This window comes from Solanum pennellii, chromosome 2 (genome assembly GCF_001406875.1).
Source record: "Solanum pennellii chromosome 2, SPENNV200".
NCBI lineage: Eukaryota > Viridiplantae > Streptophyta > Magnoliopsida > Solanales > Solanaceae > Solanum > Solanum pennellii.
The window spans coordinates 57,326,831-57,342,132 of NC_028638.1; the positions used below are offsets into that span (position 1 = coordinate 57,326,831).

Genomic DNA, 15,302 nt, shown 5'->3' on the forward strand with positions numbered 1-15,302 from the left:
ATTGATATTAGTTAGCCAAAAATAAAAGGAATAAATACACCCAAAGGCAACGCCTTATTGCAGACATTTTTCTCCCACCGTTCCACGGAAAAGCCACCAAGTATGTTGAAACCGAACGCGGATTCGGGCTATATACGCCCGGCGCACGATAGACTTGGCCTCGTTTGTTCTGGGTCATTCCTCCAGCTCTCTCTTTTCTATATTATTCACCGTTTGCCCATTCACAAAGAAGCCGGATCGTTACTTTCGCTTGCAGATCTAGAACGTTTTGCTTTGTGTTCTTCGCATCTACGCCCTTTTCGGTATTATTCGTCAGATTCGACTTCATCGGCTAGGTTTTTTCAGGTATGGAAGATATATTACTAAGTTTTTTCGAAAATTATTGATTATTGAATGAATTCCTGGTGCTTTTCGGTATTTTTGATCGATTCAGGTACATTTTTTCTTAATATCTTGAATTTGTACGCTTCTTGGATATTGATTACTGAGAATTTGAGACTTCTTGTTCTTCATTAAAAACTAGGGTTTCTAACAATCAAAAATAAAATTATGATCGATTACTAGGTTTTCTTGAAAATTATTGATTCTTAATGAATCACTGGTGTTTTCCAGTGTTCAAGATCGATTCACTTGATGGTTTTTCAAATATTCTGGATTTTTAGGCTTCTTGGATATTAATTACTGACAATTTGGGACTTCTTGTTCTTCATGAAACTAGAGTTTCCAACGATAAAAAATAAAATCAATTACCGATTATTGATTCTTGAATGAATTCACTTGTGTTTTTTGGCATTCTTGATCGATTCAGGTAATATTTATTTAAAATATCTTGGATTTGTAGGCCTTTTATATATTAATTACTGACAATTTGGGACTTCTTGTTCTTCCTAAAGAAACTAGGGTTCTAACAATAAAAAATAAAATAAAGATCGATTACTAAGTTTTCACAAAACTATTGAGTTTTGAATGAATCACTGTTGTTTTTCGGTATTCTTGATCAATTCAGGTAATATTTATTCAAATATCTTAGATTTGTAGGCTTCTTGGATGTTAATTACTGACAATTTGAGACTTGTTCTTCATAAAAAAACTAACAATCAAAAATAAAATTAAGATCAATTACTAAGTTCTCATGAAAATTATTGATTCTTGAATGAATCACTGGTGTTCTTTTTTGGCATTTTTGATTGATTTAGTAATATCTATTCACATATATTGGATTTGTAGGCTTCTTGAATATTGATTACTGACAATTTGGGACTTCTTGTTCTCCCTAAAAAGCTAGGGTTTCTAAATATAAAAAATAAAATAAAGATAAATTACTAAGTTTTCATAAAATTTTCAACTCCTCGACCAATTCAAAATTTGTATAATTATCTCTGATATGTTTCCATAATATGCGATCATTGGTAGATGCTGATTGCTTTTGTCTTCTGCAAATCAACTCAATTTAGGTGTGAATTGGTTGTCGAACTGTAACAAGTTTTAGAATTTCTCTTGTTACTGTGTTATGTTGGAATTGTTTTATGCTTTACCAATGTGTGCTTATCTCCATGGTCATAACTTCCATCTCTCTCTCTTTTCAGGACTTCTGATTGTTGGTGTTTGTACGTTATTGAGAACTTGATTGGCTGACCCAGAACAGCTATGGGCGAATTTGAAAGAGATGTAATTTAATTTTTATTTTTTTAAATATCCATTATTCTTCTGAATTGTTTATCTTCTGCTTTGATATGACAGCTTTATTGTATTCATTCAGGAATATGAGGAGTATGAAGATTTGGATGAATATGAGGAAGAAAGCGGTGCAGAGGAATATGAGGAGGAAGAAACCCCGCAGGCTCCAGAAGAGTTGTTGGAGTACTTGGAGCTGAGACAACGACTGAAAGAAGGCATCCGGAAGCAGATGAAGAAAGAATTAGGTTCTGCTAATGGCCTTCCCGGTGAAATTAAAAAGACATTGCCAAGGGACAAGTATGTATCACTATTCCGTTTCAGATTTGGATACCCTTGTTTGTTGTCAATATGGTATCTCCTTGATATAGAATCTATCAATTCTGTGAAATGAATGTACTCTCACCTACTCTGCTGTGCAAACCGATGTCAAGTGGATTTTTAGATGTCTATTTATATTTCTTCTTTCGATATATGATTGTCATCCCTCTGCCGGAGTTTCTTTTGAAGCTGTTCACTGTTGAAGATAATTAGGACTTCTGCGAAAAATCTGATTTCTAGATTCGTTTGTTTCTAGCTTTCATGGCATAGTTGCAAAAAGTATTGCAGCATGCCAGGAAAGCTGCGCACAATAGCCCTGCCCTGGACCCTGCACATAGCAGGAGCTTCATGCACCGGGCTGCCTTTCTTTTCAAATTGCATGAAAAAGTATATCTTACTCCTTTTAAAGATTTATTGATGGGGGTATACATTGATTTCAGTTTTGCAGCTTATGGTGTTGGTCTTAATTCCTGTTTCTTTTCTGGCACTTTCAGTTATGGTTCCTTCTTTGGACCTTCACAGCCTGTAATTGCTCAAAGAGTAATCCAAGAAAGCAAGTCACTATTGGAGAACCCAAATTTGGTAGCAAAAGTCATGAAGTCAAACCACACTGTATGTATCAAGTTTTAATTCATATGAAGATGCATGTGCTTCAGTTTAGTTTTCTTAATTCTATATTTCTTGAAGGTTTGTTAGGTATCATCACAAGTACGCTCTTGTAGTGTACATGCTAAGAGTCTAAGACAACACTTTAGCTTCCACCTTCAAACTAGGGAAAATTTGTGATGTCTATGACATGCCAATATTGCATGGTTAATTGTTGTCATCTTTATTGGAGCCTATGAGCATTGATGGCACATACATACCTTTCCATTGATTTCAGTGGCATACCACATACTTTATATCTGTTGCATTGCATTTCTGTTCTTGCAGAACAATAAGAGCTCTTCATCAGAACACACAGGATTAAAATCTGGTACCAGCAACAATGCACCGGAAGTCAATAATGGGGTACTGAATTTATTTAGTGGAAATTGATTGTACTTCTCTTCATTGTGCTTTACTTCTGATTTCCTCTGTATTTTGCTGATGCCTTTCTTAAACTCTTTTTTGCCATATGAATTTCTGCAGTTAAAAACGAAGGTGCAGATGTTAAGAAATACAAGAGATTACTCATTTCTATTATCTGATGATGCTGAACTTCCTGTTCCACCAAAAGGTTCTCTACTTCATAAAGCCTCTGTTGCTAATTCTGGTGTGTTTTCTGTCGTAGCTGATCTCGTCATTTATTTTAGTGGCTCAGGGTGTAATCTATTCAGAAAACTTATTCTATTTTTTTTCTGCTGCACGAGTAGCTTTACCACCAAGCACCAAGCAATCTTCAAGCAATACTGGGAGAAAGTTGCGAGATGATCATGTAGTACGGAAACGTATACTGGGAAGCAGTCAAATGCCACATCGACTGTTGAGTCAGAAATCTGTTTCTGTTAGTAAACAAACTCAACTATCATTAGATTCTAGGAAACAACTGGGTAGCAGTAAAGGGAGTGAGCCTGGCCGGCCTTTGGGAGTGCAGCCCAAAATCATAGGTGGTCCAAACGGCAAGAGGGTTTTGACACCATGCGTAAAGAGCACTGTGCCTGCTTTGCATAAGTCAACCTCTTCAAAGTTGCAACCTTCTATTCCAAGGCAATACTTGGTACCGAAAAAGGAAATACTACAATCAGGAAAATCAAAGGTGATGCCCCAACAAGCTGAGCCTTCATACAAACAGAAGCTGATCATGCAGAAACAGGTAGTGCCATCGTCTAATTCTCAGGTCTCACTTATATTTTCATTTGCATGCTATCCATTTTATCTTTTCCTTCTCTGCAGAGAATGAAGACCTACTTACCCTTCATTTTGGTTTGGGTCCTTCGTGGGGGTGGGTGGGGGTTCCAAGGAGTAGTGGTGGTGATGAAGAATGCTCATCTTGATTTTTGATTTTAACAGATAAAGCAACTGCCTCCTAAAAATGCAACTCGTTTTTTGGAAGATAGGCGCCCTGCAAGAAAGCCGATGAGACATGAAGAAGAAGAAGATGGAGCAGAAGCTATTAGTATGATTAGGAGGATGTTTAGGTACTAATCCTACTATTTTTATTTTTATTGTTATTATTATTATTATTATCAATTTATTCATTGTAGGTTTCTTTTAGTTTATTCATTTATCTAAGGGCTCGTGAGACTTGAGAACTTTATAGCCTTATATAACTTTTTTGTACAAGAGGATACTCTTCACACACGTTTTGTCTTTTTCCTACGAGACCTTATAGTTTCCCAGCCTTTCTCCGCCTACATGCCCCCCGAAATCAGATTGGCTTTTTTCTTGAGGAAGGTCCATCCGCTTTTGTTTTCGAATAAGACTAAGGCGTGAGCGAGGGTGGAAATGGATTGAGTTAAATATTTACGTTCTCTGATACATAGTTGATTTAGATGAAACTTGTTTTATGGTTCTTTATGTGATGTAGTTAAATGAAACAATATACCACAGGTGGGGTCAGGGAGATAGTTAAATTAAGATTTCTGATAACTGCAAGGTGCTGCTTGCTTTGATAATGCTTAATGTTGAATTTCATGTAGTTTGTTGGCCTGAGGAAGTACCATCTTTTTTTGCAGGTATAATCCCAACAGGTATCAAGATGAGGATGATACTAGTGATATGGAGGCTAATTTTGATGACATACTGAGGGAAGAAAAACGAAGGTTGGTGACAATCCTCTTTTTTTTTTTTTTTTTTTCAGAACTTTTTTTCAACATTTGTTTGTTCATGCTTAGTGCCTCTTTCACTGGATCTGCTAGTGCAAGCAATCTCACACCCTCTACCTTCTCAAGCAGAGGAAGGCATAAGTATGAACTTAATCCTCGGGATAAAAGTTCAAATTCAAGGCTTCTCCAAGTTTAGACATTTCTTTCAGTCTCCTTTTATTTTTGAGAAATAATCTATTATGCATTTCATAAAGAGAGGATTAAACACACAGCATTGGTGAAGTTGAGAGGAAATACTGTCCTTCTGGCTTTTCGTTTGTTTTACTGTGATGTCAAGACAAAGGAATAGTCTGGAAACACTAAAATTTCAAAACTATAGTTGACTTCCTTTGTGGTTGGCTCTAAACTTTTTTTTTTCTTTTGGATTTTTCCATTACAATTTTGAAACCTTGAACCAATGCTTATGACAGCTGCTTTATATAAAACCAGCAACTTTTCTAGATTGGTGTGTGTTTGTGTTTGGGGGAGGGAGGTTCTTGGCGGAGGAAGAAAATGATTTCCAATTCCGTCAATGGTAGTAGGAAAAACATGTTCTATGAGTTGCATTTTCAAGTTTATTGTCTCCTCTCCATCCACCCAATCCCCACTTCCCATCTCATCTCGCCTCCATAGTATTTTGCTAGATAACATGTAAATTCTCTTTGGATAAATATTTTCTTGCTTACTTACCAAACAAGATAACAGTTTCTAGTAAATCATTTTTTGTGGAAACATTTTCTTCATACCAGGCACACGTAGGTATCTAAGACATGTATTGTCTGTTTGCTGGTGTGCTCCTGGTAGTACTTATCTTGTCACTGATAACGTCTTCAATAGTCTACTGTGCAAGCAAGAGAGGAAGCTGAGTGCTGACCTCAATTTATTTTGTTCTCCAGTGCGAAAATAGCAAAGAAAGAGGATGAAGAAGAACTCCGGAAGATAGAAGAAGAAGAAAGGAGGGAGCGGTTGAGGAAAGAGTCAAAGAAGCGCAAGTTGAGCAATCAGTGATGGGAAATATGTTTTCCTTGCTTGTTAGATAGAACTATAGAGGATTTGTATTATGCTAGCACAAAGTAAAGGGGGCTCGTGGGAAGTTTGTACAGTAATATCTCAATCTCTGCTTGATTTACCTGTCGATTTGTATCTATTGAGCGTTGTGGTTCATTGCACAAGCACGGTTGCAACAGAGTTTTTAGTCTTTCTTGGAGCTGCAATAATTTAAAGCTCCTGTTTGTAAGCCATTTGTGAGAAAAATCTCAGGTACATGAGCACCTGTTGAATTATTTGCTACATTATTTTCTGCCATGCATGTGCCTATTGGAGTACTTACATTCGACTTGCGTTATAATTCACTTATTGGTTTCTGAATTTTTAGTTATTATGAATTATGAATCATTAGTGTTTTATGCCTATACTATTGTTTTTTTTTTGCGTTATTTTAATAGTATATGCAAGAAACCTGTTTTTTTTTTGTCTCGGAAAAAAATTCTTCATGGAGGGTGTACTTCGTTTCCAATTTGTTTTTGAATTTTGAGAAGCTGTTTCTAACAGCGCATAGTTTGGTCTCAAATTGTCAAAACTGAGATGCAATGAACGTGAGCTAGACGATAGTTGGGAAGAGGGACTAAGCAAAGAAAGAGATTTACTCGAATGAGCTGAATAAGCAAGCCGAGAATGTTAGCTGCATTGTAAATTTTTTTCTATAACAAAACAAATTTTAAATATCAGTCAAATTTAACCTAATTTAAATCGTTCCACGTCAAAGCTGAAATTTCGCAAGTGACGGTTATGAGGGGCGCTGTAAACAGTTGAGGAGTGTTTGGGCATTTTGGAACTTTGGAGCAAAATCACGTGACAGTAGCAAACCTCCAATTTATCGTAGCAAGCAATTCACGTCTCTCTCTGTCAGAGTGTCCGAGTCGTATTCGCTACTGTAACAACAAACACAAACGGACAAATGATCACGGAGATGCTTTCCATTTCAACCATCGGCAAAGCTCCTCCTCCTCGGACCAACTTCTCTCCGTCTAATGGCAAACCTCCTCGAGCTTCCTGCTTCATTTGTTGCGTTAGGTAATACATTTTAGTTTAAGCGAAATTGTGGTATTCCTCAAAGTTTATAACAGAGAAATGTTTGTCTATCATGAAAATTGGAAAAAAATTGCTATTTTGTTAGCCCGTTAAATATCTTTGCACCATATATTTATAGGATATCGTATATATAAATACTCCATTCCTTGTATGTTTTCGTATAGTTTTGATTTGTTCAAACTTTTTGCAGGAAGAATGCAGAGAGTAATGGCTCATCTGGTGGACTTTTGCAGTTGCAGTGAGCACGAATCCATCCTTCTCCCCTCTAACTTTTCTGTGTGACTCAAAGTTTATCCGTTCTATTGTAACTAAAATACTATATTGTTTTGCAACATAGGTTGGGAAACCAGAGTAGTGATGAGGTACTGTAGTGTTTTTCTTTCAGTTGCTTCAACCTTGCTTTACTACGTATTTTCATCTACTGCAATATTTTCGTCTTTTTTTCTTCTTCTTATCATAGAATGTTCCTCAAATGAGAAGTGGCGTTAGGAAACTTTTCAGAGAAGCTCAACAGAGTAAGTTATTGTTGATGCACTTTGTCCATCCAAGTTTTCTTAGTACACGTGTAATACATCTTCTTATTTTGTTTTACTGAATGCCTTCTATCTAGATATCTTGTACTTGAACAAACAACGCATCTTGGCAATGGAAGAGCTTGATAGAGTAAAAAGAGAGAGACGTTCATTGCTCGATAGAATCGAGCAACTAGAGAGGATAAAGCTGATGTATACAAGAAAAGGTTGTGGTACTATTCTTGCATTCTTCTTGGATTATTTGCAGGATCTGTCATGAAGTTTCTTCAATGAAAAACACAATACCTCCATGTGAACAGCCACATGAACCCACTATAAGAGGGGCGATCTCATTCAACAGCAGCAATAACAACAACATACTTAATGAAATCCAATAAAGTGGGATATGAGAAGGGTAAAGCGTACACAAACCTTATTTCTACCTCTTGGAGGTATAGAGACTGAAACTGTTTTTGAAAGACCCTCGGCGCAAGTGAAACAAATCAAATAGCAATAAAAATGAAATAAAATGAAAAAAAACATGACAACTACTAGGAATAGGAAAGCAGGCAGAGCTGGCAATCTCAGTCAACTAAGACCAATAAGGTGAACCAAAGATAAAGAAGAAGAATATTTTAGGTTAATCATGTTGAAAATGTATGAAATTGATAAAGTACTTTTGGTCTCTTTTGATAATTTACTTGTGCTAGATTTTGGTTATGCAGGATATGTAATCTTATGTCGTATCTACCCAACTTTTAAAAGTTTGTGTCTTGTTATCCGTTTCAGTTTCAATAGAAGACTAATGTCTGATAGTTTAAAACAGAACTTTCTAAATGCCATTTAGGATATATAAGTGATTCCTGTTGCATGCGGAGGTTGTAGGTATAATGGTTAGAGTCTTGGACTTAGTATGCACTCATTTTTTTTTAATTTTGATAATTCTTGGCACATGCTCCGGAGAGTTTGCATGTGGTGATAAAACCAAGAGCTCATTGTTGGTTTCATGAAACAGATAAGTTCTCAATCAGCGCTGAGTTACTACTAAGGATAGACTCTATGGTTCTTACCAGTTTGATTGGCAGCAAGGAGGCATCAGAGTTTAGAAGGCTGGTCATGGATTCGATAGGTAGTATAGCTGATTATTTCTCACAGATAATGCATAAACAGGACACTGAGCTTCTGGTAGAGCTGCGTCACTTCCCCAGGAAAAGTAGAAAGTAAGTTTACAACAATGTGTTGACTAATTTCGGAATGTATGACTTTAGAAGCAAACTTTTGGCAAAAGTTTAATTGCTTCAGAAGTATTTAGTTAACAGTTGTCACCCAAATACTTGGTTGCTTGATTTTCTCTTTGGACTAATCATAGTTCTAGCGAACTATCTTTTTGAAAAATTCTTAATCATAAAGATTAAACTAACCTGAAGGATATAACATAGATGGCACACAGGTGAATTGGAATTTCTCATCTGGTATATGGTTTGAATCAGCTTGTTTTGCTTTTAACAGCAATATACTGATAGTTTCCCTTTACCCCAGCCTTTTGTCTTCCCTCTATCCAATGTTGTCAGTTAGAAGTTTGCTATATACTGTAGGCCCCTAAGCTGTGGGCATTAGTAGTACTACATATTTATTACATTTGAGTTTTGTGGACTTCATCTGTTCTTCTGTTTTTACTGATGTTCAGGTCGGGAAACCACATAATCCACATTTGTACTGAAATGGCACCAGTGGCATCAGTTGGATCCTTGGCACCATATGTAACCGGATTATCTCGTGCCTTGCAAAGAAAGGGAAATCTGGTTGAGGTTATCTTACCCAAGTAATCAAGAATATTTTTGCCACTCTCATTTTTGGTTGGTTTTTGATGAAAGTTTGCACTTGTGGCTTCTTTATTTATGCTTTTCTGGAATTACCATCTCAAGAGGCGTTATAAGAAGCAATTTAGATTCAGATATAGATGAAAAGAGATGGGATATATACTCTATTTACAGGAACTAAAGCTCTATTTTGATCATCTTCTTTTCTAGAAAGCAAATTTAACCTGTTACATAAGTTACTAAAAAGGTGCTCTCTGCTAAGTTCCAGGAGAACCACCACCTGTATTCATATAGGATCTCGTTACACCAATTTTCTAGACATATATTAGTTTAACACTCATCAGCTTCTGTGAACTGTGTGTCTATGCCTAGGTGGTGTTCTTATTCATGTACTATTCTTATGCCTGCTTCTTCTTCGTGTTTACTCTGTTTGAATCGATGAGACGTTCCAACGTAAGTATAAATTGGCTGAATAAATCTGATACAGGTATGCTAGCCTAAATTTAAATGAAGTTCATGGATTACGAGAAGTTGAAGCGGAGTTCCATTCATACTTTAATGGTCAACTGCATGGAAACAGACTCTGGACTGGGTGAGTTCTGGTTAGTGTTTTATAAATTCTAAAAAAGAAAGAAAAATATTTGATCTATTTACCTTTATGGGGTGAGGCTGGTGTCAGGAAACTGGACGAACATGGATATTATTTACAATCGGGAAGTGATGAGTTGGTCTTTAAACCTGCATCACACTGTTTGTATCAAATTTTATCCTGACGCTAACAGCAGTAAACCTTGCATTCTTTGTTAAACAGGGTTGTCTGTGGCATTGGAGTGACTTTCATAGAACCTCTCTACTATTCAGCATTTTTCGGCTGTGAGAACATATATGGCTACTCAAATGATTTTGAACGGTTTGTTAATTCTATTCAGATTACCTTGCAATTGAATGAAGTAGGAAAAAAGAATTTCATACATCTTATTGTCTCCCCTTCTTAAACTTTTAGCTTCATAAATTCTTTTTATATCTTTCTAGTTATGTACTTTTCCCAATATTGTGGTAGCTGATCCCAACTGATTTTGGTTTAATGCATATTTGATTGATTGATTAATATGTACTGTTCTATTCTCTCCAAAATACTACCATTTGATGCTCAACTTATCCCTTTTATTTCTTGCCTTTCTGTTTCTTCCTTTTTAGATACTGTAAAGGCGCTTATTTATGCGTATCTTAGAGTTAATATGTTCTTATGTGTTGTCTTTATATCTGACTTGGGAAGTATATTGTCTTTTTTGGAACACTCTTCTTGATATCAAATGTGAATAGAACTCGAAAGCTTCTTAGAATGCAGCCTTTCAGCTGGATTAGTTCATGATGTTGTCGGTCAACTCTTATTATAGTACTTATTTTGGTTAAAAGGTTGATTGACTCTAACTGGAAAGGACTTCAATAAACGACATACTCCAGGCAATCATTGTTTGTTTTATAGCTAATAATAATTTAAACACAACATTTCCAGCATTCTATAGTTTGCTTCAAATGCAGAGAGTTCCTCCTAATATGTTGTATGAATCTCGATTGGTTGCCTTTGCATCTTCTCCTGCTTTCCACTTGTATAAACCACACAGACTTGTAAAATAATTGTGAATTCATGTTGGACCAATGTTGAGAAGAATGGTTACACTATTCTTCATTTACCTAAAGCTTGGCAGCGTGTTTACTGGAAGAGGGTAGGAATCAGTTGATCATGCTAAAAACTTGATTTATTTGCTGTACCTGCTTAGATAACATTTATGAAATCTAAGAACTTCTCAAGGACAGTAACATTCGTACTGATAGAATGCACTGTCAAATGTGGTCAAGATCCAATGTGATATGTTAATGCTAAATAATTTTAGCTCTTTCTAAGTTGTAGCAATGGTAGAAAAAATGCTAGTATTCGTTTGTTGTTTAGAGCTGAAGTCTGGTAGAGAATGACTTGTCTCTGCAAAGTTGTTAAATTTGCTGAACTTCTTTATATTTCTATCCCAAGCAAACTACTGATTTCTTAAGGCTAGCTTTGGAATACTTCTCTTTGACTAGACTGGTGGATGTGTTGGGGTCGTATCACGATAAACTTAGATTAGATTCAACTATCTCTACTGAATTTCTCTTTATTCAACAAGATACAATTCCTGGGAAGTTACTTAAATTGCTCTCCGACTAATCCTTGTGATACGAGGATAGGAGTAAATGAGTCCAAAAACTGCAAATAAAGGTATCATGACTTTGAGCAATGACTTGAAGACCATGTTATTGAGATTTAAGTAATGTTTTGATGGTTGTTCCTTCAAGCATAGGTGTGTGTCCGACGTTGATCTGATAGTTTAATTAGAAAAAAACACCTACTGGGCAGTGTGTTTTTATACACTCCACCCCCTCCCTCTTTCCCACCCTCAATCTCTCTGCAATGCAGCCGGCCAACTGGTTGAAGAGGTTACTCTAAGTCACCTGTATTTGAGTGTTAGTGGTGGTTTGTGATCTACATTTTCAGTGGTTACTTTAATCCTTCAGTTGTCAAGTAGTGACATGTATTTTCACAATTTCTTTGAATTATCATTTGATGACAGATTCACCTACTTCTCTCGTGCTTCATTGGATTATATAGTTAAAGCAGGAAAGCAGCCAGATGTGCTTCATATACACAACTGGGAAACATCTATTGTTGGTCCACTGTTTTGGGATGTTTTTGTAAAGCAGGTTCACTTCTTAGCATTTGCATTCAACCGCGATAAACTTCTTACTACATGTTTACTATTAATTGGATAGATCTAGTGTCACTATGTTTCTTTTCAATGTGTTGCCATTTGATTATATTTAATTGTTTTTGATTAAGAAAATATCTTTTTTGTTAATGAAATGGGAAAACGAAAGAGGCTGTCAACTGGCATGCCTTGCTTCTGAAGCAAAGCTAAGAATCTTTGAAACCCAATAACCTTTCAATCATGGTAATCATTGCAGAATCTCAAGTCCCAAAAGATCTCTTCACTTTGTATCCTCTGAATCTGCTAAATTGTCAACTCCCTTTGGCATGATACTGTTTCGACAAGTTATCCCCACACCATGTCTCCAGAAACTAACTCTCTCGTATCCTGAATGATATGATGTTTCTAAATTCTACCCATTCCTTCATGATACTCTCCACAATCACACCCATAAGGCATAGTGACATAATTTATTCTCCACTTCCTTCCATCACCTCTCTCTCAAAATTGTACCTCCACATTAATTTTCCATAGCCACTTACTCAACGATGCTTTGTTATGGAAACTTAGATCCTTAACTCCAAACCATCCCCACCTTTTAGGAGATGTGCATTTGATTTCTTAGTTTCTTGCCAAATGTCCTCTTGGCCTTATTGTTCAATTGGGCCATTGACATGAAGAAACTACAGTATTTTGCTGGTAATTTTGATGGGTCTGGTTATATATTTCTTCTGCGGTTGTAAACTAAAATTTGCTACTTCACATACAATGCAACTGAATTTTGTTTTTACATGGTTCGGGCGACTAGTCCTGCTTCCTCTCTATGATGCACCTTTTGTGGTATTTCTTAGGCAAAACTATGGTGTTTGATGTTTCTGTTAAAGTTTCCTTTCTCTATGCATTGTGGTTGATGCGTTTTTTCCTTCTCAAATGTACAGGGACTTGGAGGTACCAGAATAATGTTGACATGTCAAAGCTTTGAGTCTCAGGCAAGATCCGGATTAAGCGATCATTACTGTTTTACTCTAAGAGTAGTTTTGAAATGCACCAAGCCTCTTGGCAATCTCTTAATGTCATCTGTATCAGTGTGTAGAGCAACCTGAAAAGTTGGCCCTATGTGGGCTTGATCCTTATGGACTACATTGTTCTGACCGTCTGCAAGATAACAACAACTCCCATCTTGTCAATGTTTTGAAGGTATTTGATGCTTTCTGACCTCTTGACTGTTTGCTCCCATTAGATGCTTGACTGCACAGTAACTGGATGCCAATTTGTCACATAAGTGGAATATTTGTATTTCCGTTAGAAGGGGTTCCTACTTCATATTCACTTCACATGGTAATTGGAGAGAGTTTGAACTTGAAAGCAGGCAACGTGAACTCCCTCTCCACACTTCTCATTTATATTTTCCCATAAATGACTTTTTATGTCTTTTTTGCCTTATAGTTTCCTCATTCAATGGATTATCTCCAGACAAAGTTGAGTTCTTTTGCCGTGCATCATGTAACATTTTGCTCCTTTGTGTTCGTCCAGGCTGGAGTTGTATACTCCAACAATGTTATCATAATGTCATCCATGCAAACAAAAGGGCAGATAATTCATGCTAGGAGTCATGGTCTTGAGCCCACCTTAACCATACACAAGTATGTGCTCTTCAACATTTTACAATTAGGCTCAGTATGGATTCTGATTCTTTGGCAAGTTCTATTCTTTGCTAAAGGCTCCAGAGATGCTTTTGCTTGCTGCAACAGATTAGTAGTCTCTCAGGATTGTTTCTCCTCTGGTGTTTATGGAGCTGCTTTTCATTTGTTAATACAACTTGATTGTAGGGACAAGTTAGTAGTTGCTCCTCAAGGATTCAACAGTTCAGCTTGGGATCCCTCAGTAGATAAGTTTCTTCCACAAAACTATAGTGCAGATAATATGAAGGGGAAATCTGTCTGCAAAGTCTCGTTGCAGCAGCATTTGGGGTTGCAGGAGAAAGCATCCATTGTTCTTGTAGGTTTTACTCTAGTTGAAGATACACCTGCAAAAGTTTATAACCGAACACTATTGATGGGGATTTCTCAAAGATTATCTTTTCTTTTAGCTTCTTCTTTATGAAATTGTCTAGGTCTGTCTGCCTAACACTGATCAAGGGACAGAATATTTTATTGTATGAGTAAGTATCACTGAAGTTGGACAAAGTAGTTGAGGGGGGACGTTTCTGGAAATTTGAAAACAAACATTTTCTTCACTTTATACTGATGATTTTAGTTTCATGTAGAATGAATGACACTGAGTTGTGCTTCCCATAAGGAAAACGGTGTTCTTAATATAACTGGGTAAAATGTCTGCTTTGCTGCTGAATTTTATGTCTCTTACTCTATTGGATGCCTTTTAGGAACTTCTAAAACCCAAATGTTCTCTCTGAACTATATGGTTCCTTTTGGTAATTTTCCCTAGGTACTATTCCATGGAAGATTGGTGACATGTGATTTTATGTGCGCCTCTTTTGCTCTCTGTGAAATCCCTTATTGATCTTGATTATAACTTGCTTCGTTTTAAGACTTCCATCTGTTGTTGTGTGATTAGATGAGGACATCATTACTGTTGTTCAAATTTAGTATTGCATTCAGCTGATGTATCATTATATGTTTAGCTTATTAATGATGTATCTTCAGGTAGGATGCATCTTCTCAGACATCTCTAATATTGAACTGGAGAACCTCAAGACACTTCTTTGGATGGCTTCTAGGAGAGGTGTTCAGGTTCATTCTTCTGAATAAGCTTGATGTGCTTTCCATAAGGAAAAGAAATTCTAGTACTTTTTATTTTTTGTAGTACTTTTGGCTTTAGGATGACATTAAATGGAGAAACTGTAGGAAATATGGAAGGAAAATAATATCTTTAGAGAATGCTCAGGTTTATTATAGGCTACTTAAGGCCACTTGAGATGATTACAATCATCAACTACATCACTATTTATACTACTCAAAATAGAAAACAAAAAGTCTTGCACAAATAACTAAATACATGTATCACAATTTACTAGATACATGTACTACGAAATTCTAAAGAGACTTCTTGAAAAACTAAGAGACAATTTCGGAAGACTAAACATTGATGCATTAATTCCAACACTCCCCCTTAATGCATTTGCTTGATAACTCCAATGCGTTCTCGAAGATAGCAAAATTTTTCTCTAGGAAGTGCTTTGGTGAAGATGTCAGCAAGTTGTTCTCCTGTCTGACAATAATGCAACTGAATTTCGCCTTTCTCTTGTGCTTCTCGGATAAAATGATACTTGATGGAAATATGCTTTGATCTTTCATGGCTGACTGGATTCTTGGCAATTGCAATTGCTGATTTGTTATC

The 15,302-nt window shown here is 36.4% G+C and overlaps 2 protein-coding genes across 11 annotated transcripts in view; both read left to right on the forward strand.

Moving 5' to 3' along the window:
• Positions 1 to 6,149, forward strand: LOC107008661. 7 transcript variants are annotated; one of them, XM_027915004.1, is made up of 10 exons: positions 4 to 345; positions 1,587 to 1,668; positions 1,760 to 1,974; positions 2,490 to 2,607; positions 2,929 to 3,006; positions 3,127 to 3,214; positions 3,291 to 3,790; positions 3,988 to 4,115; positions 4,653 to 4,739; positions 5,678 to 6,133. In XM_027915004.1, the coding sequence occupies exons 2-10, from the start codon at positions 1,648 to 1,650 to the stop codon at positions 5,787 to 5,789; spliced, it is 1,347 nt and encodes a 448-aa protein (XP_027770805.1). In that variant the 5' UTR covers positions 4 to 345; positions 1,587 to 1,647; the 3' UTR covers positions 5,790 to 6,133. The 7 variants fall into 7 exon arrangements, 6 of the variants coding, with proteins under 6 accessions (XP_027770806.1, XP_027770805.1, XP_027770808.1 ...); XM_015207791.2 differs by having other exon boundaries at positions 6 to 345; positions 3,351 to 3,790; XM_015207790.2 differs by having other exon boundaries at positions 7 to 345; positions 3,127 to 3,250; positions 3,351 to 3,790.
• A 243-nt stretch (positions 6,150 to 6,392) lies between these two features.
• Positions 6,393 to 15,302, forward strand: part of LOC107008795 (probable starch synthase 4, chloroplastic/amyloplastic) — a 15,740-nt gene continuing 6,830 nt past the window's right edge. Inside the window, exons 1-15 of one of the 4 annotated variants that reach the window (XM_027915003.1) lie at positions 6,399 to 6,854; positions 7,063 to 7,110; positions 7,210 to 7,234; positions 7,333 to 7,387; positions 7,483 to 7,617; positions 8,400 to 8,604; positions 9,072 to 9,206; positions 9,692 to 9,796; positions 10,016 to 10,114; positions 11,811 to 11,940; positions 12,884 to 12,934; positions 13,032 to 13,142; positions 13,479 to 13,588; positions 13,775 to 13,943; positions 14,609 to 14,695. In XM_027915003.1, the coding sequence (XP_027770804.1) occupies positions 6,739 to 6,854; positions 7,063 to 7,110; positions 7,210 to 7,234; positions 7,333 to 7,387; positions 7,483 to 7,617; positions 8,400 to 8,604; positions 9,072 to 9,206; positions 9,692 to 9,796; positions 10,016 to 10,114; positions 11,811 to 11,940; positions 12,884 to 12,934; positions 13,032 to 13,142; positions 13,479 to 13,588; positions 13,775 to 13,943; positions 14,609 to 14,695 (1,581 nt within the window). In that variant the 5' untranslated portion in view covers positions 6,399 to 6,738. Of the gene's footprint in view, positions 6,855 to 7,062; positions 7,111 to 7,209; positions 7,235 to 7,332; positions 7,388 to 7,482; positions 7,618 to 8,399; positions 8,605 to 9,071; positions 9,207 to 9,691; positions 9,797 to 10,015; positions 10,115 to 11,810; positions 11,941 to 12,883; positions 12,935 to 13,031; positions 13,143 to 13,478; positions 13,944 to 14,608; positions 14,696 to 15,302 lie in introns of all 4 variants that reach the window. The other 3 variants (XM_015207980.2, XM_027915002.1, XM_015207978.2) reach the window with 3 other exon arrangements.